At 40.1% G+C, this 26,124-nt stretch overlaps 1 protein-coding gene and 1 long non-coding RNA gene across 3 annotated transcripts; one reads left to right on the top strand and one right to left on the bottom strand.

The window, feature by feature from the left end:
- Positions 1–310: 310 nt before the first annotated feature.
- Positions 311–16,322, bottom strand: LOC112424694 (uncharacterized). Of its 2 annotated transcripts, XR_011620324.1 has the most exons (5): positions 15,939–16,322; positions 12,287–12,367; positions 5,290–5,343; positions 3,000–3,478; positions 311–995 (listed from the first exon to the last, which is right to left on the bottom strand). It is a non-coding gene; the product is annotated as an uncharacterized lncRNA (long non-coding RNA). The 2 variants fall into 2 exon arrangements; XR_003015555.2 differs by lacking the exon at positions 311–995 and having other exon boundaries at positions 2,559–3,478.
- Positions 16,323–16,421: 99 nt separating this feature from the next.
- Positions 16,422–22,360, top strand: LOC105470317 (NADH:ubiquinone oxidoreductase subunit B4). Its single transcript, XM_011722177.3, has 3 exons — positions 16,422–16,710; positions 21,160–21,303; positions 22,240–22,360. Exons 1-3 carry the CDS (start codon positions 16,531–16,533, stop codon positions 22,300–22,302), a joined length of 387 nt encoding a protein of 128 aa, XP_011720479.1. The 5' UTR covers positions 16,422–16,530; the 3' UTR covers positions 22,303–22,360.
- Positions 22,361–26,124: the final 3,764 nt, after the last annotated feature.

Raw genomic sequence — 26,124 nt, 5'->3', positions numbered from 1 at the left:
CTCTGCACTGTCGAGAAGGGGTCAGCAAAGCTGTTGAGAGGAGAGGGGCTGCACCATTGGGCCCCAAACCACAGGCGATCGTTTATCTCTTCCCTTCCCAACCTGTTCTGTAAATAAACAGGTTTTAATTATAAATATATGAATAAAGCTATCTATTCATTTAATTCACAGACAGTTACTGAAAATCCAGTCCAAGCTTTGACCACCTGCAGAAGGTGTGCCAAAGGTGCCCAGGGTCAGATGGCTTGGCACCACTCCAGTCACCTGCATCAGGCGAAATAAGCAAGGTAGATCTTTAGCATCATCCACATATGCTTTAATTGACTAGGGGAGTGTCATAATCAGATTTGCACTTCGGAAAGTTATCCCAGGCCTCTGTTGGGAAAGGGAGAAGGGAGGCAATGCAGTGGTGCTGTCAGTGACCCACCCACATCCAATTAGTATGCACCCCACACTCCCAAGGCCTGTGACCCTCTGTGCTCTGGCTTGGCAGCATGCACAGCCCATACACAGTGCAGGAGGGCAGGCCAGACGTGCTGGGTAGTTGATGTCCCTGAGATCAGCCCTCAAACAATGATGAATGGGAGAGTTGATGGGTAAACACCCCAGCTTCCTTGCCTGTTGGTTGGGATAACTCTAAGTCGTATTCTACTCTGTGTCTTAGAGTTTCTCAGTGAGGTGGAGCTCCAGTGGAGTTTCTCAGTGGCATGGAGCTCTGCAGTGCTTAGTAACACGTCCTTTATTGACTTCTTCCACTTCCCTGTCCTGCTCTCTGAATCAACTCCCAGGGTTTCCTGAGATCACCTCTCAAATGAACTATTTATAGTAGAATCCATGTTCCAGGTTTTGTTTCCAGAGGAAGTCGGATAAAGACCATTCAGAAGCTGGTGTGGTGGTTCATGCCTATAATCCCAGCACTTTAGAAGGCTGAGGTGGGTGGATCACTTGAGGCCACGAGTTGAAAACCAGCCCAGCCAACATGACAAAAGCCTCATCTAAAAAAGAAAAAAAAAATACCATTCAGTACCTCAGTGTCGAGATGGATAATGTGCACTAGACAAAGGGAACAGAAGTGGGAATGGAGAAGAGGGGGTTGCTATGAGAAATATTCACTCTGAGATTTAGAACTTCATTATAAGAAACTCCTACATTCAATAGTAATAATTAAAAAAACAACAACAACAACAAAAAACTAACCCCTAATTTTAAAAATAGGCTAAGGACTGGAATAGACATTTCTCCAAAGAAGACATACAAATAGCCAACAGGCATATGAAAATGTTCAACATCACTAATCATCAGAGAAACACAAATCAAACCATAATGAGATACCACCTCACACCTGCTAGGATGGCTGTTTTATATATATAAAGATAACAAGTGCTGGTGAGGATGTGGAGGAAACTGGAACCCTCATGTACTATTGGTAGGAATGCAAAATGGTGCAGCCACTATGGAAAACAGTGTGAAAGTTCCTAAGAAAATTAAAAATAGAACTACCATATGATCCAGCAATCCCACTTCTGGATATTTATCCAAAAGAATCGAAATTAGAATCCCAAAATGATATTAGTATACCCATGTTCATTGCAGCACTATTCACAATAGCCAAGATGTGAAAACATCTTAAATGTCCATCAACAGATGAACGGATAAAAAGAAAATGTGGTACATACATACAATGGAATATTATTCAGCTTTAAAAAGGAAATTTGGCAATGTGTAACAATATATATGAACCTTGAGGACATTACACTAAGTGAAATAAGTCAGTCACTGAAAGGCAAATATTGCATGACTCCACTTATATGAAATATCTAAGATGAAGTATCTATGATTCAAATTAATAGAATCATAGAATGGTGGCAGCCAGGGCTGGGAGGAAGAGGAAATGGGGAATCACTAACAATGAGCATTGTGTCTCAGTCAAGCAAAACAAATCAGCTCTGGGGAGCTGTTGTACAACCTTGTACCTATAGTCAACAATGATGTATTGTATACTTAAAATTTTGTTAAGAAGGTAGATCCTGTGTTAAATGTTATCACGATTTTAAAAAACCGGTTAAATGGAGGGGTAAGAGAGAAAGGAGGGAGAGAAAAGACTCTACAAGAATTCTGGGTCTGTTGCTTAAGCTCCTGGGTGGATACTGATGCCTTACACTGAACTACAGAATACATTTCAGGGGTAAGAAAGTAAATCCAATTTCGGATATGTAGGAGAAAGTGACATCTGGCTCTGTGATGTCATTTGCAAAAATGAAAGTGCCCCCTTTGCCAAAAGCATCTTCCCAAACCTCTTACCATAGTGCTTGAAATTCTCTATTACTCACTTATTTGGCTTGCTTTTTCCAGAAGACTATTTTTAAAATGCTCCTGAGATTATTGATACTTTTGTTACGTGTGATAATAGCATTGTGGTTATGTAGGAAAAAACCTCCTTAACTGTTAAAAATACATGCCAAAGTATTTAATGGATAATATACAACACTGTGAGGGACTGCTTTCAAATAATCCAGCAAAAAGAAAAATGAAGGGTATATGTAGGGGGATGGATAAAACAACATGGACAAAATATTTAAAATGATAAAGCTTGGGAATGAATACAGAGGGTCCATTATACCATTTCCTCTACTTTTGTGTGGGGGAAGTTTCCATAACAAAAAAATAGAAGTTACCCTGGTATTTTTAAAATGCTTTTGGCAGGATATCTTATCCAATTGTCTTTAACACCTGTGAAAGAACAACCACAAAAGTGTGTTTTGAAACTTTGGTTGGGTTTCATATATTTAGAATATTTAGAAGAAAAGGAGGCTGGTTCTTTCAAAAAATAGACTTGTAAGGAGCTGGATTTTCAAAGAGAGAAGAAACCAAGATTCAGATGTAGAATTTCATATGTTTTTTGCCAGCCATGTGATTCCTTCCACCATTTTCCAGAGCATAAGAAGGCATCTCATGACCCTCCATCATGCCTTACCACGATGGTCAGGGCCTTTGTGTACCTGCTGTTATTTTATCTCCAAAATGCTCTCTAGGCATCCATTTCAAAGATGAAGGAACTCAGGTTGGAGAGGTCAGGTTTTCTGCCTATAGACCATAGAGTGATCAATTCCAGGGGCATTGGGAGAAGGGCCCAGGTGTGACGTTCCATGTATCTGACTCCAAAGTCTGGTATGTTCTACAGCCTTCAGTCTAGTTTGCTGTGGTTGGCCTTAGGTCACCTTGCCATTCCAAGAAGTGGTCATTCACAAACTAGCTTCAGCAGAATTGATTTTCTGGGAATCAGCCTGTTTCTGCTGAGGACGAGCTTAAACCAAGAAAAATTAACAGCATGCCTCCTTGGGCAGGGACGATAGAGTGATAGAGTTCATAGACCAAGTGAGAACTGTCAGGAAAGCATCGTGTCTGTTTATTCCACAGCCTTGAGGCATTGACAGTTGACAGGAAGGGTGGAGGTGGGCACAACACCTAGAAGAGGCAACTGGGTGGAAAGCAAAGATAAATACAACTGTAAAAAAGCATATAATTCCATAAGCAAACATAAAATGCTTTAAAAAGTGGTGTTTCCTTATCTAAGTACTTACTGATGCTTTTTAGAAAACCAACCTTAGGGCTTTGCACAGTGGCTCACACATGTAATCCCAGTGCTTTGGGAGGCCAAGGCAGGTGGATCATCTGAGGTCAGGAGTTCAAGATGAGCCTGACCAACAGGACAAAACTCCATCTCTACTAAAAATATAAAAATTAGCTGGGTGTAGTGGCGGGCGCCTGTAATCCCAACTACTTGGGAGGCTGAGGCAGGAGAGTCACTTGAACCCAGGAGATGGAGGTTGCAGTGACCCAAGATAGAACCACTGGACTCCAGCCTGGGTGACAGAGGGAGACTCTGTCTCAAAAAAAAGCAAACCAACCTTAAAGTCAAGTAAAGAAGATAATTAAGTAAATTATAATTATTTCCTATTGTTGGAGTATTATATGTCCATAGGATAGTTTATGGATGTTATTATCCATAATAAAGTTTATGGAAAACTGTTTATTTAAAAAATTTAACTGAAAAAGCAGAATATAGAATACACATAGGATAATTACAATTTTCTAAAACATCCTGTGTGTGGAAAAAAGATTGGAAGAAAGAAATGTCAAAAATGTTATGTGATTGTCCTTAGGCTGATGAAAGTTGGGTTTCAAATATTTTAATTTTTCATTCTATTTTAAAATTTTCCTATAATGAAATGTATTACTTTTGGAATGGAAAAAATGCTTTAAAACCCCCAAAGAACTTCATTTTACTTTTTATCCTTCTTTAATCCAGGGTAATGCTTATAAGAACAAAGGAAGTTAAAGATAATTCATGTTGAGAATTTAAGTATAATTTGGTAGGAACTCTGAGCAAGTGATACTAAGTTACGCCTTGGCTGCCCTAAGTTAGCCATATACACATTAAGCAAACCTCATCACTGGGTCTCCATCCCCTTTCCTTGGTCAGGTGACTATGAAACACTAAGAAGTCTGTTCACCTGGCTGGGCGCAGTGGCTCACACCTGTAATCCCAGCATTTTGGGAGGCCAAGGTGGGTGGATCATGAGGTCAGGAGTTCAAGACCAGCCTGGCCAACATGGTGGAACCCCGTCTCTACCAAAAATACAAAAAATTAGCCAGGCGCAGTGGCAGGCACCTGTAATCCCAGCTACTCAGAAGGCTGAGGCAGGAGAATCACTTGAACCCGGGAGGTAGAGGTTGCAGTGAGCTGAGATCGTGCCATTGCACTCTAGCCTGGGTGCCAGGCTTTTTTTGAGACTCCATATCAAAAAAAAAAAAAAAAAGAGAGAGAAAAAAGAACTCTATTCACCTAAAGATCATACCAATGATGGCAGAATACAGACTCTAGCAATAGGTCTAGCAAAGTTTGGTATATTCCACAACCTTCAGTTTAACTTGCTGTGGTTGGCCCTAGGTCACCTTGCCACACCAAGAAGTGGTCATTCACAAACTGGCTTCCACTGAATTGATTTTCTGGGAATCAGCCTGCTGCTGCTGAGGCCAAGCTTGAACCAAAAGATAGGAGACCTCAGGAGGTTAAATTCATAAGCCAATATTTTTAATTAGCCATCCTTGGTATATTTAACAAGTCACAAGAGTTAGATTCTGTAAATAATAGTCTTTCAGAGGCCAGGCCTGTGCTGCATTTTTAGAAATTCAGAGTCAGCCCAGGCAAAAATTTCAATGATATATTTTACCTGGAGAGAGAACATCTCTCTAAGACTGTTAAATCAAAAGCTATACTACACTCACCCACAATAGCTACAGAATTCCTTGGCAGGGGCTAGTGGTTTCTTCTAGCTGATTCTGAAATTGAAATATTGAATATCTGTCATTTAGGAACATGAAATTCAGCAGCTTTCTTAAAGAAACTTAAACCAACATGGGAGAAAAATATAAAAAGTTTCCTTATAACCTAACCAGCATTACGGCCTGCCATGCACCCCGAGTCCTGGGCCAGTTTCTTCAGGAGACATGTGGAGTAAGAAACAGAAATTGTTCTTAAGGAGAGGGAGAAAAAAAACAAGTACAAAATTGCCCGTAATATCAAATAGAATAAAAGAAGTAGGATGCAAATTTAGGGAAGAGAAAAATCACCTCTACTTGGGGGCCATAAGGGAAGATTTCCAGAGAATGAGGCATTTGAAGCAGACCTTGATAGACGTAAGATTTCAGTCAGCCATAGGCAGCAGGGAAGGTACAAGATAACACTGATGGAGGGAAGAATATTATCAAGCAAAAGAAGATATGAAAAAAAAGATGACATGTTCCAATCCAAATTTCTAAAAATGCAAATGGCCCTATGAACTGAGTACCGGGGAGTCATGGCCTGGCCTATGGTTGGGCTTTGTTTTGCTGGGTATGAACTTATAGCTCTGTGAACTTTGAGATTCAGGTGGAGGAGGAGGCTGCTTGGCTGGTGGGGCTCCCAGAACAGACTTATGGAGTGGGGGAGAAGAGGAATGAGAGCTCTTACTGCTACAGAGATAAGAACTTGGTAGGAAGCAAATAAGAGATATTAAAAAGATATCATTGGGGCATTTTGCTTTGTCATATAACTCCCCTCCTCTGTATCCACATAAATCTTTGATCACAATCGACATTACTAGACAATGTGTTAGACTTGAATTTTGAGTGTTTGTGTGTGTGTGTGTGTGTGTGTGTGTGTGTGGTGGTGGGGGGTGTATGTGTGTATGGGTTGAGGGGTGGTGGGTATAAAGTACACCCTGGAGGTGAGAGTGGGATGAAAGCAGAGGCAGCAAGAGGGGTGTAGGCACATTGGTGAATAGACTTACCTGGAAGTGAAGAAAGACAACTAGTCATTCATTCATTCACCACTACTATGTTGTACCAAACACTGTGCTAGTGTCGAGATGCAGTGGATCCAAGTCTGATGTGGTCCTGGTCTACAAAGAGCCTGCATTCTCGTTGGGATGGGGGCAGAGATGAACTAAATAATTTTAAAAATGCATAATTAGGATTGCAGTTAGTACTATGAAGGAGAAGCCTATATTGCTATGAAAGTTCGTAGAGGGATTTGACCTTGTTGGTTAGTTAAGGGGCTATAGAATTGAGTTCTGAAGGACGAATAGGAATGTAGAGTGTAGTGTTTAAGGTAGAGCAAAGAGTAAGTGCAAAGGCCCTGTGGAAAGAAGGAACTGAAAACAGGCCAGCATGTCTGAAGCATAGACAGTGATGAGGAACATGGAGTCAAGCACTGCTGAAGAGACAGGAAGCAGACCACCATTGGGTGTTACAAGTCAGGTAAGGGTTTAATTGGGGGTGATAGGATCATTTATATTTAAGAAGGCCACTCTGGCTGCTGTATGGAAAAGGAATGAGAGTATGACAAGAGTAGATGTATGCAAGAAAATCAACTAAGAAGCTGCTTCTCTCCCCAGGGAAAAGATGATGATAGGACTATACTTTATCACAAATAAGAAAGCATGACATAGCCTCAGCTAAGAGGATTAACTCTCTTTTATATTTAAATTGAAAATGTGCAAGAAAATGTCACCTTACCCTTTGTAGGAAACGTATTGTTCCTTTCAAGTACAAATATGTGCTTATGTAAGTGACTTTAGCAATAAGAACAGATATATGCTAACACTAGGATGAAAAGACTGTCTCTGAAGAAGTGGAATGCAAAATGTAATATTCATAAGCTTTTGGATGTCTACCTGACAGATGTGTTTCTAAGTGTACTGTATATTTTGGGCAGAATTTTTTTTTCTTGGCTGGTTTGTATACAGCACACTGAATGGATAGAGGAAGCAAAGCATTATATATGAGTTACTTTGTCTTTATATACAAACAATTCACAGAGGCATTCCCACTAAAATGCTTCCATTTCACCTTCAATTCATCTTGTATACTCTACTTTTGTTCAAGGAGAAATTAACAAATCACAATGACATTGGGAGATTATAATACATCTCTATAGATGAAATAGACAAAATGAATAAAGGTATGAGAGATTCAAACCACGCAATTAACAAGCTTGATCTAACCCTGCACTCAATAAATACGGAATATATATATTCTTTTTAAGCTCACATGGAACTATTATATACATTGACTATGTATGATTACAAGGTAAGTTCATTTTCTAATAACAGAATATACAAAATTTTTGTATTTTTCTACGTGTATGTTAAATTTCCATAAAATGACTTGTTTTTTTAAAAAGCCAAACGAAACCAGAGCAAATAAAGATCAAGTCTCAAAGAGAGACTCAGCAAATTTCAAAGAGATATCACACCAGTTTCTCTGACAATAATACAATTAAATTAAAATTTAACAATAAAATGGGTTCTGTTAAAAAACAAAGTAGACAATCCTCTAGCAGAATGGATGAAGGAAAAAGCAATAATATTAGAAGTAAAGGGAGGAACATAATTATAAAGAAAAGCAATTTTGGAAAGCAAAAAATGCATTTCTAAAGAATTTGTGACTTAAGAAAAAAATCATACAGGAAACTATCAAATACTCAGAACTGTATACCAATGAAAATGATAATAACTTGTGGAGATGTAATTAAATGAAATGTACAGGATAATATGCATGTATTATAAGCATAAAAACAAAAATGAACGAGATAAGCATTCGGTTTAAAAATCTGGAAGAAAGACATTAGAGTAAGTGCAAGAAAAGCAGAAGAGAGGAAAAAGTATTGATTAGAAATGATTAACTAAATCAAAATGGAATCCCAATCAAAGTTCCAGCAATTTACTTTGTGGATATCAACGATCTGACTCTAAGGTTTATATGCAGCAGCAAAAGACCCAGAATAGCCAACACTATATAAATAAATACTGGGCCAAAGACCTTAACAGACACCTCATCAAAGGAGACACACAGATGACAAACACATGAAAAGATGCATCATGTCATGTGCCATCAGGAAAATGCAAATTGAAACAACAATGAGCCACCCCTATACACCTATTAGAATTGTCAAAATCAGAACACTGACAACATCAAATGCTGGAGAGAATGTGGAGCAACAGGAATGCTCATTCATTGCTTTTGGGAATGCAAAATGGTATAGCCACTTTGGAAGACGGTTTGATGCTTTCTTATAAACAAAATATACTTTTTTTTTTTTTTTGAGGTAAATTCTAACTCTATCACCTAGACTGAAGTGCAGTGGTGCGATCTCAGCTCACTGCAACCTCTGCCTCCCGGGTTCAAACCAACCTTGTGCCTCAGTCTTCCGAGTAGCTAGGATTATAGGCACCTACCACTATGCCTGGCTAATTTTTGTATTTTTAGTAGAGAAGGGGTTTCACCATGTTGGCCAGGCTGGTCTCAAACTCCTGACCTCAGGTGATCCACCTGCCTTGATCTCCCAAAGTGCTGGGATTACAGGCGTGAGCCACTGTGCTCGGCGAAAACTAAACATATTCTTACCATACAATTCAGCAATTATTCTCCTTGGTATTTACCTAAAGGAATTGAAAGCTTATATCCACACTAAAACCTGAACGTGGATGTTTATAGTAGCTTTATTCATAATTACCCAAACTTAGAAGCCACCAAGATGTCCTTCAGTAGGTGAATGGATGAATAAATTCTGGTACCTGAAGGCAATGGAATGTTACCCAGCCCTAAAAATAAATGAGCTATCAAGTCATGAAAAGATATGAAGGAGCCTTAAATGCATATTTCTAAGTGAAAGAAGACAATCTGAAAAGGCCACATACTGTAGGATTCCAACTATTGACATTCTAGAAAAGGCAAGATTATGGAAAGAGAAAAAGATCAGTGGTTGCCAGAGGTTGGTGAGAAGGTGAGAGGAAGGTTAAATATGCAGAGCACAGGTAATTTTTAGGGCAGGGAAAATAAACTGTATGATACTATAACATTGGATATGTGTCACTATAGGTTTGTCCAATACATAGAATGTGCAACACCAAGAGTAAACCACAACGTAAACTATGGACTTTGGGTAATAATGATGTCAATGTTGGTTCATCAGCTGTAACAAATGTACTACTCTGGTGGAGGATGTTGATAATGGGGGAGGCTATCTATGTGAGGGCACAGGTGGTATATGGACAATCTCTGTATCTTCCTCTTAATTTTGCTGTGAAACTAAAACTTCTCTAAAAAATAAAATCTTAAAAATGGGTTCTATTAAAAGACAAAGTAGACAATCCTCTAGCAGAATGGATGAAGGAAAAAGCAATAATATTAGAAGTAAAGGGAGGAACATAATTATAAAGACAGTGGAGGTTGAAAAAATTCATAGGATGAGATCAGAAACTCTATGGCAGTACATTTAAAACAAGATATTTGAGAAAATATAAATTATCAAAATCAATTCAAGAAGAAAGAGAAAAACTGAACAAACCAACAACCATTACAGAAATTAAAATGATAGCCAAAAATCTCCCCTGAAAAAAACATTGAAGGCCCAGATAGTTATACAAGTTAATTCACCAAGCTTTCATCAAATAGATAGTCCTATCTTATACAAACTGTTTTGGAGAGTTAAAAAAAGAAAAAAAAAAACAAGAGAAATCTATCTAACTCATTTCATGTAAATATACTACCCCCATTAAAAAAGAAGGAAGTATATCCCATGTATTCATGTAAATATAAAAAAACTAGACAAGAACAAAATAAGATAAAAAAAACCTTTAGAGCCAATTCACCTATAAACATAAATGACAAAATTCAAAGTAAAATGCCAACAAATGTAATTAATCAGCATATTAAGAAACATACATCATGGCCATGACATAGGATTAATTCCAGAATGCAAAACAACTCCACATCAAAACAACTTACCAAAGTTATCTGCCTTTTTAATAGACTAATAGAGAAAAAAACGAACAATAGATCTTAAAAATGTTGAAATAGCATTTGATCAATTAAACACCCATACATGATTTAAAAAAAAAAAAAAACGAACAAACAACTTTTGCCAAGGAATATAAGGGAATTTTCTTAACTCAATAAAGGGTTTCTGTCAAAACTTATAGTAAGCATCATATATGATGGTGAAATATCAGATGATTTTCTTTTTTTTTTTTTTTTTTTTTTGAGACGGAGTCTCGCTTTGTCGCCCAGGCTGGAGTGCAGTGGCCGGATCTCAGCTCACTGCAAGCTCCGCCTCCCGGGTTTACGCCATTCTCCTGCCTCAGCCTCCTGAGGAGCTGGGACTACAGGCGCCCACCACCTCGCCCGGCTAGTTTTTTGTATTTTTAGTAGAGACGGGGTTTCACCATATTAGCCAGGATGGTCTCGATCTCCTGACCTCGTGATCCGCCCGTCTCGGCCTCCCAAAGTGCTGGGATTACAGGCTTGAGCCACCGCGCCCGGCCCCAGATGATTTTCTATTAGAGTTGGGAACAAGATAGGAGATCCCTTATTTCCACTATTACGCAACATTGTACTACAGGTCGTCCTAGAGAATGCAATAGGAGAGAGACAGAAAATAAGTTTAAGACTTGGAAAAGAAAAGGCAAGACTGCTATTTGCACGAGATATGACTGACTACATAGACGAATCCTAAGGAATATAAAGAAAAGCTAATAGGACTAATAAAAATTTTAACAAGGTTACTGATTTCAAGATAAGTATATAAAAATCAATAATATTCCTATATCCCAGCAATAACCAACTGGAAGATGAAATTGAAAAAGTAAACAATAGCAGCAATAAAAATCTATTACTGTATTAAAGAGGCAAGAGTTATTTATGGAGAAAGTTACAAAACATGATTGAAGGACATGAAAGGAGATCTGACTAATGATCACGATGGGAAGATACAATATTTACAAAGATGTCTATTCTCTCCAAGTCAAGCTATAAATTTAGTGCAATTCCAATAAAAATCTCAATGGATTTTTTCATAAGATTTGATAACTTAATTGTAAAATTCATCTGAAAGAGAAGAGGAACAAATGTAACTTAGACAATTTTGAACTATAATAAAACAGAGGGATTTGCCCCACGAAATAACAAGACATTACAAAGCCATAGTAAAAACACATAGAAAGTAACACATGTTTGTCATGGACAGGCCTTGTAGTCTCAAAGTGCCTGCTGGATACATTACCACGTAGGAAGAAAGTAGTCCTAGATGGGTCTTTTCTAAATATCATAAACTTCTGTGACTTAGGTGTACCTATTGGGTGAAAACAGTTGTATGCTTATTCATGAATTGGATGAATTCATGAATTGATGACTTGGACAGTGCCCAAGTCAACAGAACTACAGAGGAGTTGGATACAATGAAAGCCAACCTCCCATGTGGTGCTTTGGGGGCAATCTAGATTGAAGTGTCAAACTGACCCAGTAATGTCTTATTTTGGAAGAAGAGTAAGTGCTAGGTAAACAAATACAAAGTGGGTTATCAAGCTCAAGTAGGACCCTGAAAACCCTAAAATATTGTTCTTATTCTCCCTTAGGGCTGCTGTTCATTCCAATATTGGGAGGCAACCAAACAGATGACTGTCCTTGCTACCCCATGTTCCTGGATCTTCTTACCAATTAAATTAATTCACATAGCACTCTGTGTCTCTTCCTTGCAGCCTTAATAAGACTAACAGGAAGATCCAGGTTTGAGGAAGATCCAGGTTTTGGAGGAAGCGTCTTTAAGAAAACTTACACAAAATTACAAATACAATTAGATATAAATGAGAAAAATCACAATAAATTATAAATTTAAAACATAAACATCACAAAATGAAATATATAAAAGAAATAATAAAATATTTGTATTAATTTTCTGATATACCTCTATGTTTTTTCCTATGTATTTTGACTGCATCCACTTTGTTTACCTCTTCAGATGGCAAGCTTGTTGTAATACTGTATTCTATAGAGGAAAATGCAAGATAATACAGTGCTTTCTGGAGTCACCTTTCTTACAGTTTTTATATCCACCTGTTCCCCAAAACACTGCCCTATCAACATAACTCAACCACCCCTTCCCATCTGCATTCCTTCTTCACTTCACCACATCATCCCCCTTCTTCCAGCCAAACACAGGTACATATACTTTGTCCTTGTAACCCATGACCTGATAAATTCTGTTAGGAGGTTTCTTAGGAAGTAAAAGGCTTCAAAACAGGAAATATTCATTGATGAAATGACAACTTGTGAAATTTTTCCCCACTTAAATTGTCCAATCTTTTAACCTTAGGGCCTATACCCACTTCTATCAAAATCCTGGTCGTTCACTTGGAAATATCCAGCCCTCAAATGCAACTGAAATCTATTTCAAATTAAAAGCGCAAATTTGCAAAAGATGTGGAATTTCATGACCTTGAAATTGATGTTAGTAAACTGCTGGATCCACATGCAAAGTCATTAATAAAGGAGGACTTCACAGAGTTGGACCTGATAACAAATGAAAAAGAGAAAATCAATGAGAACGATGTTGACATCAGTACATCAAAAGGAAATAATCTGATTTCAAAGGATTAAGAGAGGACTTCGGGAAAACTAGATAAATGCTTCCAAAACTTTTGCAAATAAGACCCTGCTGCAAAAATCAAATGCACAATGAAGGATAATGAGCCATATAAAAAATTATGTCCCTCCTCCAAAACATTTGAGTTACCAGAATTAGCACATACTTGCAACTGTAACCTAACGTGTTAAATATAAGATAAATTCATTTTTATAAGTTTTGGTTGAATTTTTTTTAATATAAAGTTCAAATCAAGTCTTTTTCTTTCACTCTTTCACCATGGAATATACGTCTCTATTTTTAATGGATTCACTGTAAGAGGGTCTTTTCTGGTACCAATTATCTTTGGAAAAGAAAGACCTTTTGTACTCATCTCTGTTTTACAAGCCTGCAATATATTTTAATACCACCACTCCCCCACTGGAAATTGTAAAAAATACAGACTCTTGGGTTCCTCTGCCATACCAGTTTTGAATCTCCAGGTGGAGGACACGAACTAGGAGTTAAAAAAATTTTCCATATTTTAATTTACTAATTATTTTTACTTCTTCTTCTTTTTTTTTTTTTTTTTAAGAGGTGTAGTCTCACTATGTTGCCTAGGCTGGACTTAAACTCCTGGGATCAAGGGATCTTCTGGCTTCAGCCTCTCCAGTAGCTGGGACTGCAGGTACATGTTACCACACCTGGCTAAACTCCCTATTTTTAACACTCATCATAAGCAATCCTCGTGATAATCAGGCAAGTGTGGTAATAGCTACTTTAAGTCATCCAAAGCTTTCTCTCTTTATAGTAACCTTAAGAAATCTTTAACCTAGTCAGCTGGTTTTGAGGTAGGAGGTAGGACTAGGACACCGAACCAAATTGAGCACTAGCCTGAACAGGTCGGAGGTGGAAGCCGCTTTCCATCAGATAGGCACAGCAGTGTGTCAGTTCATCATTGCCATGGCAACACCCGGGAGTTACCACCCCTTTCCAGGGCAATGACCTGATGACCCAAAATTTACTACCCCTTGCCTAGAAATGTCTGCATAAACTGCCTCTTTTTTTTTTTTTTTTTTTTTTTGAGAGGGAGTCTCGCTCTGTCGCCCAGGCTGGAGTGGTGCTATCTCGGCTTACTGCAAGCTCCGCCTCCCGGGTTCACAGCATTCTTCTGCCTCAGCCTCCCGAGTAGCTGAGACTACAGGCTACCACGCCCGGCTAATTTTTTGTATTTTTAGTAGAGACAGGGTTTCACCGTGTTAGCCAGGATGGTCTCGATCTCCTGACCTCGTGATCCGCCCGCCTTGGCCTCCCAAAGTGCTGGGATTACAGGCGTGAGCCACCGTGCCCGGCCAAACTGCCTCTTAATCTGCGTGTTATTAAAAGTGGTAATAAATGTGGGTATAGATGTGACTGAAAGCTGGTCTGAGCTGGTGCTTTCTGCCTATGGGGTGGCTCTACTCTACAGGAGCAGTCACGGCTGTGACACCACCAAAGCTGGAACACCGCCTCTTCAATAAAATTGTTTTCTTCTACCTCCGGGTTGCCCTTGAATTCTTTCCTCGGCAAAGCCAAGTACCCGGGCTGCCTAAGCCCCACTTTGGGGCTCGCCTTCCCCGCGTCAGTTCGTACTCGCTGGACTCATTCCTTTATCCTTTTATTGTTTTTACATGCTCTCCTTCCTAGATCCGTGTCTAATCTACACAGCTTTCTGAAACTTTATGTAGTCTTTAGAATTTTATAACCTGCTCCTGCTTTTCATATTGTATTATTATTATTTTTTTTTTTTTTTGAGACGGAGTCTCGCTCTGTCGCCCAGGCTGGAGTGCAGTGGCCGAATCTCAGCTCACAGCAAGCTCCGCCTCCCGGGTTTACACCATTCTCCTGCCTCAGCCTCCCGAGTAGCTGGGACTACAGGCGCCCGCCACCTCACCCGGCTAGTTTTTTGTATTTTTTTAGTAGAGACGGGGTTTCACCGTGTTAGCCAGGATGGTCTCGATCTCCTGACCTCGTGATCCGCCCGTCTCGGCCTCCCAAAGTGCTGGGATTACAGGCTTGAGCCACCGCGCCCGGCCTATTGTATTATTTTCTTAATATTTCAAAACACCTTTGAACAAGTCAGAATTTCCTTTTTTTTTTTTCTCCTTTAAAATTGAGTCTGAGTAACTCGTCTTGTGTTCATTTATTCTACATTCCCTCAGCCTGCATTCTCATGAGTCCATTTTGCTCTATATTCATCTGGACATTAGACTACTTTGCAAATATTACCATTTCTGCCCGTTCTTTCTGTACTGCTTGATTGTCAGCACCTGGAAGACAAACACCTCATCTTCCATTTTGTCTGGATTTCCCCCACTGAGCCTAGAAGACTGACTTAACACTGACTAGTGTGCTGTGTGCTTCACGCGGTGGGTGCTTAATAAACATTTTAAAACAGTATTAAAATGTTGAATAAATTTGACAGCAGTGCTGCTTCTCATCATTTCAAACGCCAACACTTTCTAGGTCCCTTTTCTAGCAACCATTTTCCAACATACCTACATGCCTCCAGACATTTCAGCCAAGCTGGGCTCTCTTTTGATCCATCTTTCTTTGCCCGAGTTATGGAAATATTGTTTACATTTTTTCCCCTGAGGAGGGAAACCCAAAGACCCTGCTGTGAAACTTGAAGTTGCTTTTTCACCTTGGTAATTGGGGGAGAGGGAAGGACAGCAAGGATAGAGAAGGTTTTATTTCCAATTACTTCAGTTTTCGCCCCAGATCGTCTTTTACAATAAGATACAATGCCCCTATGAGTATTTTCACATCTTTATGTTTTTAATTTATTTGCATCTGAAGAGTGCTAAGGATTTTAGGCAAGAGGTTTTAGTATTTTAACTAAGATGATTTCCTCATGAGCTTTATTCAATACCTCATTTTCTTCTTGACCTTCTATAGTCAGTCAGGCAACATTTCTCTTATAACATCATTTGTCCTATTAATCATTATTTCTTACCTGTGAAAAATAAGCTTACACTTAATCTTGTATGAATCTAGCATGGTAACGTACAGAAAAGCTTATTCTCTTCTTCTTGGGTAGGGAATTCTGTTCTGCTTAATCTATTTGTTAGCTTATTTAATCCTCACAACAACTTTGCTAGGTGGACAGGAGTCATTATCTCCAGGATAAGGAAAAGGAAACTCAGAGACGTTAAGTGACTTATCCAAGTGACACAGCACTGTTAGACCCACACTGAAAACCCGGACTTCTGACTCCACAGCTAGTCCCACACAGCTCAGCTTTACATAATAGGCCCTGGTTGTGTCAGTAGAGACAAGGCTGGTAGGAAGAAGCAGCCGAGTGACAGATGAGTAGGTAGGGAGCGGCGGTGGGGCAGGTCGAAACGCGAGAAGAGCACTTCGCGCATGCGCATATCACTGAGCAAACACAGCCGTGTTCAGGAAGGTAGGAGAAAGAGGCGGAGCTCCTTGTTAACGCCATCGCCAACCTCTGCTAACGCGCAGGCGCGCTTCCTGAAGCTGAAGGTCCGCATAAAGACAAAGGGCCTCAGAATCGCGCAGGCGCAGTTGTGCCCTGGGTCGCCAAGATGTCGACCTCAAAGTATAAGCCGTCGCACCTGGCCACTCTGCCCGAGAGCCTCGACCCAGCTGAATACGACACATCTCTGGAAACCCGGCGGGCGCAAGCCGAGCGGTTGGCTATAAGAGCCCGGCTGAAACGAGAGTACTTGCTTCAGTACAACGATCCCAACCGCCGAGGGCTCATCGTGAGTGCGGGGCCTGCCGGGCGGGAATAGGGTCCGAGTCCTGGGAGAGACCGAGAGAGACCACGCAATGTGTCGGCCACCGTTCCCGATCAGTATCGCAGACGCAGGTCTTCTTCAAGGCCTAGCCAACTCACTACCCTTTCACCTTTGCCAGAGCTTGGCCCTCGAGAGGACCGGCTCTGGAGTCAGACCTGACTCGGTTTGAATCCTTGATCACTTCCTGCCTGCGTGACCTTAAGAAAGTTACTCACTCTGCTTATCCTCCCTCGATTTTCTGTCTGCAAAATGGGCGTAATATAGTGCTTACTCTTTTATCAGGCTGTTAGGATTAAATGAGATAGAGCGTGTGACTGGCCTAACACAGTGCCTAGTTCGTAAGGCGTGTTCAGAAAATGTTTCTCTCTCTATATATGCATATATATATATATATAAAATTTTAAAGAGCTGGTGTTTACTTTTCAGTTCACACCTCATAGGGGTACTGCTCTCTCCTGATGAGAATACAGTGATTCCTTCAGCCTGCATCTTTTAAAGACCCTGCAGCTTGTTGAAGTTCTAGGCTTTGGAGTCAGAACCCAAAGCACTACTCATTGGCTAACTCTATTACTTTGGGCAACTTTAACTCCTCTGAATTATAGTTTCCTGATTTCATATATAAATGATGTGCATTCTTTATAGAATTATGAGGTTAAATAAGATAGTCTGTGTAACATTCCCAGCACATAGTATATGCCCAGTAAACTGGTAATTAACAGGTATGCTTCTATCAGATAGTTTTCTATACAGGAGCTAAATAGGTCAAATACGATGTTAACAGAACAGGACATTTCCCACACGTTGCGTTGGTGTTTTGGAATTTTGGGAAGTTATGAGGATTGAATGAAAGTTACAGTGTGCCAGGCACTGTGGTAAACTTTACATATCACAACTATTTGGATAATTAAGCTCTACTACTGTCCCCATTTTACAGATGAGAAGACAACGTGGGAAGGACAAGTAGGTCATATAGAGGTGCCCCTTTAGCAGGTGATAGAGCAAAATTCTAACCCTGGTTTGTGTAACCCACAGCGTCTGCTTTTAACTAGTAGGCTGTACTGTCTCCAGCCAGAACCTTGTTAACTTGGGAAGAGGGTGCAGAAAGACACATTTATTACAAACTCACATGATTGGGTTTGATGTGTTAGTGTGATGCATTAAAAGAGAATAAGGCCTCAGTCAGACCTGAAACTGAAACCAAGATCTTCTATCTTCTAGCTCTATGCCTCAGGGTAGTTTCAATTTTCTCATGTGTAAATAGAGGTAATACTACCAGTCTCTTTGGTTTTGTTGATTAAATGAGTGTGTGACACTATCATTCATTAATCAATACATGTAAATTGTCTTGCCTAATTTTTTTTTTTTTTCTTGAGAGAGGATCTTGCTCTGTTACCCAGGCTGGAGTGCAGTGGTGCGATCTCGGCTCAACTGCAACTTCTGCCTCCTGGGCTCAAGCTGTCCTCCCACCTCAGCTTTCCAAGTATCTGGGACCACAGATATGCGCCACCACGTCCGGTTAATTTTTTGTATTTTTTATAGAGATGGAGTTTCATCATGTTGCCCAGGCTGGTCTTGAACTCCTGAACTCAAGCGATCCTCCTGCCTCTGCCTCTCAGAGTGCTGGGATTACAGACTTGAGCCACTGCGCCCGGTCATCTTGCCTACTCTTTAAGAATGATTGATTGAATCAGTAAATAATTGCTCAGGGTCTATTATGGCCCTATTTTACATGCCAAGATAACAATGGAGATCAAAACAGGCAAAAATTCCTGTCCTTGTAGAACGAACTTTCTAGTAGGGGAGACAAGAAACAAGTTAAACAATTAAAATCATTTAACATATTAGGTAGTGGTAAATGATTTAAAAAAAAAAGCAGGGGAGATTTGGAGTGTGAGTGAGTAGTAGGGCAGGGAGGTAGCTACAATCTTAGGCTCAGGGAAGGCCTCTGTTTGAAGGTGATATCTGAATAAAGATCTGAAAGAAGTGGGGTGAGGGACCTAGCTCTCTAGGAAAGTAGCATCAGGGAATAGCAAGTGCAAGGGCCCTTAGGCAGGAGAGTGTCAGGTTAATTGAAAAACACTGGAGAGACCATTGTGATTAAAGTGGAGAAAGGTGAGGGCAGAGTGGGACAAGATCACACCAGACCTCGTAGGTCATTGTAAGGACTTTTACTGAATAGGGAATTTCGTGATCTGGACTTAACAAGTTCTCTGGCTGCTTAGTTGAGAATTGACTATGGGGAAAAGGACAGGATCAGGGAGACTAGGAGGCTTTTGTAGTAATCCAATCTGTTGATAGTGGCTACCAGGGTGGTGGCAGAAGGCGATGAGAAATGGTAGATTCTGGGTGTATTTTAAAAGTAGAGCCAACCAAGTTTGCTGATAGACTGGATGTGGTGTATGAAAGAGGAGTCAAGGATGACTCCAAGGTTTTTGACCTAAGTGATTTTAAGAATGAAGTTGCCTTTTACTAAGAAACACAGGAATGTGAGAGGAGAAGGTATGGAGGTGGAGTAGACTATTGGGAAATCAGTTTGGGATATGTGACATTTTAGACGCCTGATAGACCGTATGTCAGAGTTGAGCAGTTGGTTGGATATTGAGTCTGGAGTTCAGGGTGGAGTTACAGGGCTGGAGGTAAAATGTTGGGAATCATCAGCCTTTAGATAGATTATTTAAAGATTATTTACTCCCTTGACACTGTCAAGGGAGTAAGTGTAGATAGGAAAGACGAGCAAGGTCTGAGGTCCGAGGTCCAATATTAAGAGATTGGGGAGATGTGGAGGAAAAGAGCAAAGAGATGAAGAGAAAATGGCCATAGAGTTGGCAGGAAATCCAAACAGGTGTGGGCCTGGAAGTCAAGTGAAGAAATGATTTCCAGGAGTTTTCACCATGTCAGATGCTACTGAGAGTCCACTGGACTTTTAGTGATGTCAGAGGAGGAAAACTCTTCCTAGTGTGTCTTTTGGAACCTCTCTTAGTAACATTACTGGGCTTAATGAACTATGTTCATGGGGCAATTGGTATTTTTATGAAATGAAATGTCTGTTTCTGGAAGACAGATCTGGCAGATATTAAAGCACAGAGAGGTGACTAGCAGATTGAGAAGTCTGCCATTTGATAGTCATTCAAATACATTTATAGCAGAAAGGATGTAAAAATAGATGCATTAATCCTTTCAGCTATTGAGCTTTAACATCCTCTTGGACCTACATCTGTGTCTTGACCCTCTTTCTTCTTGTTGGCAGTATAGGCATAATAATAAACAATGCTGCAGAAAACTTGCATGTGCTTTCATTTTAATGTGCTGTGATAACATCAATAGTTTCTAGAACAGCAGAAGATATTTTGGGACTTTGTATATAGTAGTGAGTGCCTACACCCTTGAGGAATTTCAGTCTGACTGAAAGGAACCAGGAGCATTTCCATTATAAAGTTTTTTTGGTTTTTTTGTTTTTAAAACTTCTGAGCTGCAGCTGATTATCTCAGGGTAAAATTGTTGTAATTTAGTTTGAAATATGACTGTGAAATTATTTTAGTTCTACAAATCATGACTTCTTGATGTTGGTTAGGACCTTGAATATGCATGTTATATACTAAAGTCTGAAAGCTGATTTTATTTGCTTATTTTTATCTGTCAGTTAATTGGGGAGACTAATTTTGTAAAATCACTTGGGCATTTAGCTAATTAAATTTAATTATGTTTTTGTGGGTAGATTTGCTGTCCATGGATAGTTATTCTAGTATAAATATATGAAAATGGACAATTATTTTCTTAACCAAGACAGTCTGATTATTTTTCTTTAACAACTTTGACCTTTCTACAAAACTTTTAATAGTGTGAAATGTCTGAATTAATGCTTTTAAAATATCAGTCAAGTCAGCTTAAAAAACTTACAGTTCAGCTAGCCTACCCCCTCCTTCATTTTCCTACAGCTTATTTGTAGCCTGGAAAGACTATTTTGGTAATAGCATTAGAAAGGATCCTGGAAACAAAATACAAAGCATGGTAGAGCATATGAAATCTGTTTCTCTTCATTGGGAATACTGCATGGTTCTGATGGTCACACTTGACAATGACGCTAAGAACAGTCCAGAGAAGAATAGATAAAAATGACAAAGGAGAAAAAGTGGCTTCTATGAGAGTTTAAAGATTAGGATTCTTAAGTAAACAGAAAGCTAATTGGTGATATGAGCCTTCTACATACTGGAGGATTTGAACACGATCATCAGAATTCGAAAAACACCAGAAATGAAAGATCTTTCCTGAAACTGTTTAGGAGTATTCATGATATACCCTTAACTGTTCTAGAGAACAAAATGTGTCTGTGCTCCTTCACAGAAGTCCCTATGAATTTGTTTCTCAATGTGATCCTTCTTAAGCTCTATAGCTCTTTGTTTTCATTAATTTTAGGAAAATCCTGCCTTGTTTCGTTGGACCTATGCAAGAATAAATGTCTATCCTAATTTCAGACCTACTCCTAAAAACTCACTCCTGGGAGCTCTGTTTGGAATCGGGCCCCTCATCTTCCTGTATTGTATTATCAAAGCTGACAGGGTAAGTATTCAGACCAGATGTTTAGTATTTGAGTGACAGGGTCCCTCGCTAGGGGCCAGCTGCAGCTCCTTCTCCACCAGTGCCCCTCCCACCTTGGGGCTGTACGCTGCCTTCCCTTCCTCTCTTCTTTTATCTTTATTCCTTTCCAGCAGGAGTTAAAACAAAGTTTTCAGTTACCTTTGTCTATTTTTCTTAGTTCATTTGTTTTTAAAAAAGATGATGTTTATTGGGTGAAGTATTAGCAGAATACATAAATCATTTAGTGCGTTTCCTGTTTGTGTGAATTCTGTTTACGTTGGTCACATTTTGCGAATTAATGTTAAAACCTATTAATACTCTAGGGACAGAGAAGCACAAGCTGCCTGTGGGGAATAGCTGCCATCAGCAGCCTGGGTATATGATTGTAGAGAAAGTCAAGCTGATCTTTGGCACCAAACTGTTCCACATCTGGTACTAAAGCCTGAGCTGCAGCCCCCAGGATTGTGTTGCCACTGGAGCCCACTCATCTAGCTTTGTCTTTAACTGGCCCATCTGCTTTCCCATTAGAGCTCGTGTATTTTGATTATCTAGTAAATGATCTACTTAGCAGAAAGGTAGTCCACACTTTCCCAGAAAGTGTTTGCATTTTGCTGTCAGTGTATGCTTTTAAGTGGGATAATATATTTCTAATGACTAAAATGTGAGTAAGATGTTTTTGAATAGGAGCATTTTCTTACTGTCTCTTTAGTTCCTTAGATTACTATTTCTTCGCACACTCCCTGGGCTTTAGACAGCGGGATTGCAATTAGGTTTGGAGTGTTTCATTCTCTTTGTCAGTTGTATCATGGGTTGTGCCAAAATGCAGTTTTTCTTGTCTTTTTTATTATTTATTTTTATCTAATATAGCCAACTGGCAGAATATATTGTTTTTAATGTACTTTTTTTCTGTCTATACAGGATAAGAAAGAAAAACTTATCCGGGAAGGCAAATTGGATCGAACATTTCAGCTCTCATGTTAAGTCTGGCAATGATGACTATATGTATTCCTGCCTAAATAAATAGTTTATTAATCATTAAGTAGTAGTTTCTCTTTCTTAGTATTACCTTGATTCAATGTTAAAAACTTATTAACACCCTAATAACACAGAAGCAGAAGCGGCCTGTGTTGGGAATCACTGCTGTCAGAGTGACAGCAAACATTTGCTGGACGTTGAATGAATGAACATAAATCTCTTTCCTCATTAAACTGTGAGCTCTTAGAGTACAGATTCTACAATCAGTTGTTCAACAAGCAAGTGTTAGCTATGAGCCAGGCATTATGTTAATGTGCAGAGAATACAACAGTCAATAAGACAGAGCCTGTTCTTAAGGAGTACATTCTCTGACAGCTGTTTATTGAACAATTATTTCAGTGCTTACTACCTGTCTGGTACTATTTAATACCTAAGCCCTTGTCTGGCCCCAGCTGCAGTGGTAAATGCAGCCAAACTAACACCAATGTAAAAAATACAATCGAGATTCAGGAAAATGATGTAGGCAAGCTGATGAGAAGCAGTTCCACCTGAGGAATTTAGGAAGGTGGCATTTGATCTAGGCTCTGAAGTTCACAAGGCTGACAGGACAAAACAGAAACATGAAAGGGTAAGGTGTGTTGGGTATGGCTGGGTTGTGGGCTACTGTGAGGTGAGGAGATGGAGAGTGGAGGTCATGCTGAGGAACAGAAATATAATGGTTAGGGGCGTGAGCTTTGGAGGTCAAATCTGGGCTAGAATCCTAGCTCAAGTTTAAACAGTTGGAATACTGGGCCTCCATATGCTCATCTATAGCATGGAGATAGCCTGCTACCTCACAGGGTCATGAAGATGACAATGAAATAACAGTATTATGCTTTGAAGTTAAGTCTGGAAACAGTAGGGTGATAATTTCGCCACAAAGGCAGAGTAAAGTCAAGTGCTGTAGATAGCATGCTCTGTAGGGCTGGTTTAGATGGTATATTGGTCTTAACTTTCAAAGGCTATTCACGACTATACGACTCCACTTTGATTTGATGCTTGCGTTAGCCTGGGTTGCCCCAGAAAGCAGAGACTGAGGGAAAGGCTTCTATGCAGGTAGTTTATTTTAGGAAGTGAGCCGAAGGAATAGAAGATTGGGAAGAGTGAAACATGGAAGGAGGGAAAGCCAGCAAACATGTGCCATGAACCTGTTACCTCTGAGAGTAACGGGCTCCCACTTGGGACCTGAGAAGCCCTGTGGAATGTACATTGAATTTTCCAACCAGATGTGGGAAAAGCCAATATTTGCCTTGTCTCCATTGGTCAAGGCTTATCCCATGCAATTCTCTTGTACATCAGGGTATGGACATACCTTGGAATGGCTGACTGTTTTTACAGGCATCACACATGCAGGAGAAAGGAAGCTTAGAGCAGAAAGCAAGTGATGTGCAGCTGAAGTAAAGTATTGTCAGGTCACGCCTGCAGGCAGCTGACAGTTACAGCAGTAGAGTTAAAAGGTGGACCAAGAGGTGGTGAGGTAGGCACAAGAGGTATAGGATTTCTTCCTCCACTTCATGCACTGCTTGGATCTGTTTGTACATACACAGTCCAATCTATAACATGTCCTTCAAGGTGATGGCTGTGTACAATCTACAGAACCCTCAGTATGGACCATTAAGGGAACAAGCTACAGTACATACTGTTGCAACTGGCCCATTCATCTCCCCTCAATGTACTTACTAGATTTCCCTTCCTTGGCCATCATTTTAGCAGGTCTAGATTGCTAGCCAGATGGAGTCACCAAAGCCTTCATTTCTAAGGACCAGAATCTTAGTTACTCTATCATCGTCAACCCTTTGTTGTAGCAATTGCATGTTTACAGTTGGGCTGGAAGTGGAAGCACCGAGTGTTCCAGTGAATCCCCTGGGATCCAGACATTACCCTTTTTGCCCCATTGTGTAGCAGCAACCCTAGCTCCAGGGGTCACTTACTGCTGCCAGTATGGAAATTTCTTCTTTGGTCTACTGTTTCCCAAATACAAGAAGTACCAGATTATTTTGTTTCCCTGGTGAAAGTGTTCTTACGCCTCAGCATGGGAATCAGGACTTCTTATCCAGTAGAACCCAAATTTGGAGAGAGGGGAAGCACATGTTCCACCATGAGTCACTGGGATGGCAAAAGGGGCCAATCCTACTTCTTGGTTCTCAAGAGTCATAAATTCTAGCTGTTGGGGCATAGCACTGTATCTGTGACCACTGGTTCATTGCATGTACCACATGGTCAACCCTGAGCCTCAATCCTGCTACATGTCCTTAAGCTGGTACTTTAAGCCTTTAGTAGGCTTAGCTAAATTCATTTGTGCCCTAGAGCTGTTGTGTCCATCCAACCACACGGCAGATCTTCTGACTGTCCAGATCTTGATGGGCAGTTCTGGTTGAACGGTCACCTCATCTCAGACTGGGTGCCCAGCTGCTTTTGGAATGGTGAATTTTTCTTTGCTGCAGAAGGCATGGCCTTCCTCCACAACCTAAGAAGTCAGCACTGCAACTATTCTAGTGCCAAGGTCTTGCAGGAGACTCCAAGCAGCATCCTTAGCTACCACAGACACCTAGACTATTGGCTCTATCGTGTTATGTGACCCAAGTGGTTGCTGATTACACTGCAGCCTGGATCTGCTGCAGAGTCCTTTCTGGTCTCCATTCGAAACTGGCAGCTTATAGCCAGGCATGCCTAGTATGTGCCTAGCTAATTGGAAGGCTGAGATGTGAGGATTTCTTGAGCCCAAGAGTTCAAGGTTGCAGGGAGCTATGATCATGCCACCCACTCCACTCCAGCCTGGGTGACAAACTGTGACCCTGTCTCTGGAAAAGCAAAACTAGCAGCTTTACAAATCACTGCATAAATGGGTCAGAGTACTGTTCCCAAGTAGGGTACAACGTTGTGTCCAGAATCCAGAGGCCCACAAAGTGCTGTGCCTTTTTCTTTGTAGTGGAGGGTGTGAAGTGGTTCAACTTGTGCTTTACTTTGGAGGGGCTATCCTGGTATGCCAAAGATCACTGGATACCCACAAACATCACTGATACAGGAGGCTCCTAAGCCTTTATAGAGATTATCTCCCACTTTCTGGATCTCACACTAGGACACTGAAGTAATGAGGAACCTAATCTATGAGTAAACAGAAGCTTTAAGGCAGAAATACTAGAAGGTGTGACAAACAGCAATTCAAAGGGGCCAGGGTGATAGACATGTGGGAGTAGCTGTGTGTAATGGTGGAGTAAAGATCCATGAATTCCTGCAAAATGGATCTTAAAACTATTTTGGATCTACAGCTACCATCCTGTGCCCATGAGACTTGACCAAACCTTATAATTTCCATGTGGTTCCTGTTTGCTAATTTGTCTCTGCCTGTATCATTACAATAACGGTAAGACCCTGCCTCTTCCACCCATCTTAATGACCATTATTGTTACATTGTTCTCCAGATCTTAAAGAATTGTATTACTTTATTCTCATTTTGCTAGAGGGCAAAAACAGAAGGAATCCTACGGTGACCTTCAGTCATTTTTTCTAGATGACTTTAGTGTACTCCGTAGTCCCCACTTATTCAGTTATCTGAAGTCAACCACAGTTCTAAAATAGGTGAGACAGTACAATAAGCCATTCTGAGAGAGAGAGACAACATTTCCATAACATAACACTGTTTACTATTATTATTACAGTATATAATGACAGTTCTATTTTACTATTAGTTATTGTTTTATTCTCTTTTGGTGGCTAATTTCTAAATGAAATTTTATTATCGGTATGTATTTGTAGGAAAAAACAGTATACATAGGGTTTGGTACTATC

Source organism: Macaca nemestrina, chromosome 2, assembly GCF_043159975.1.
Source record: "Macaca nemestrina isolate mMacNem1 chromosome 2, mMacNem.hap1, whole genome shotgun sequence".
NCBI lineage: Eukaryota > Metazoa > Chordata > Mammalia > Primates > Cercopithecidae > Macaca > Macaca nemestrina.
The sequence above is the reverse complement of the archived record's forward strand: the minus strand, read 5'-3'. Positions and strand labels throughout refer to the sequence as shown.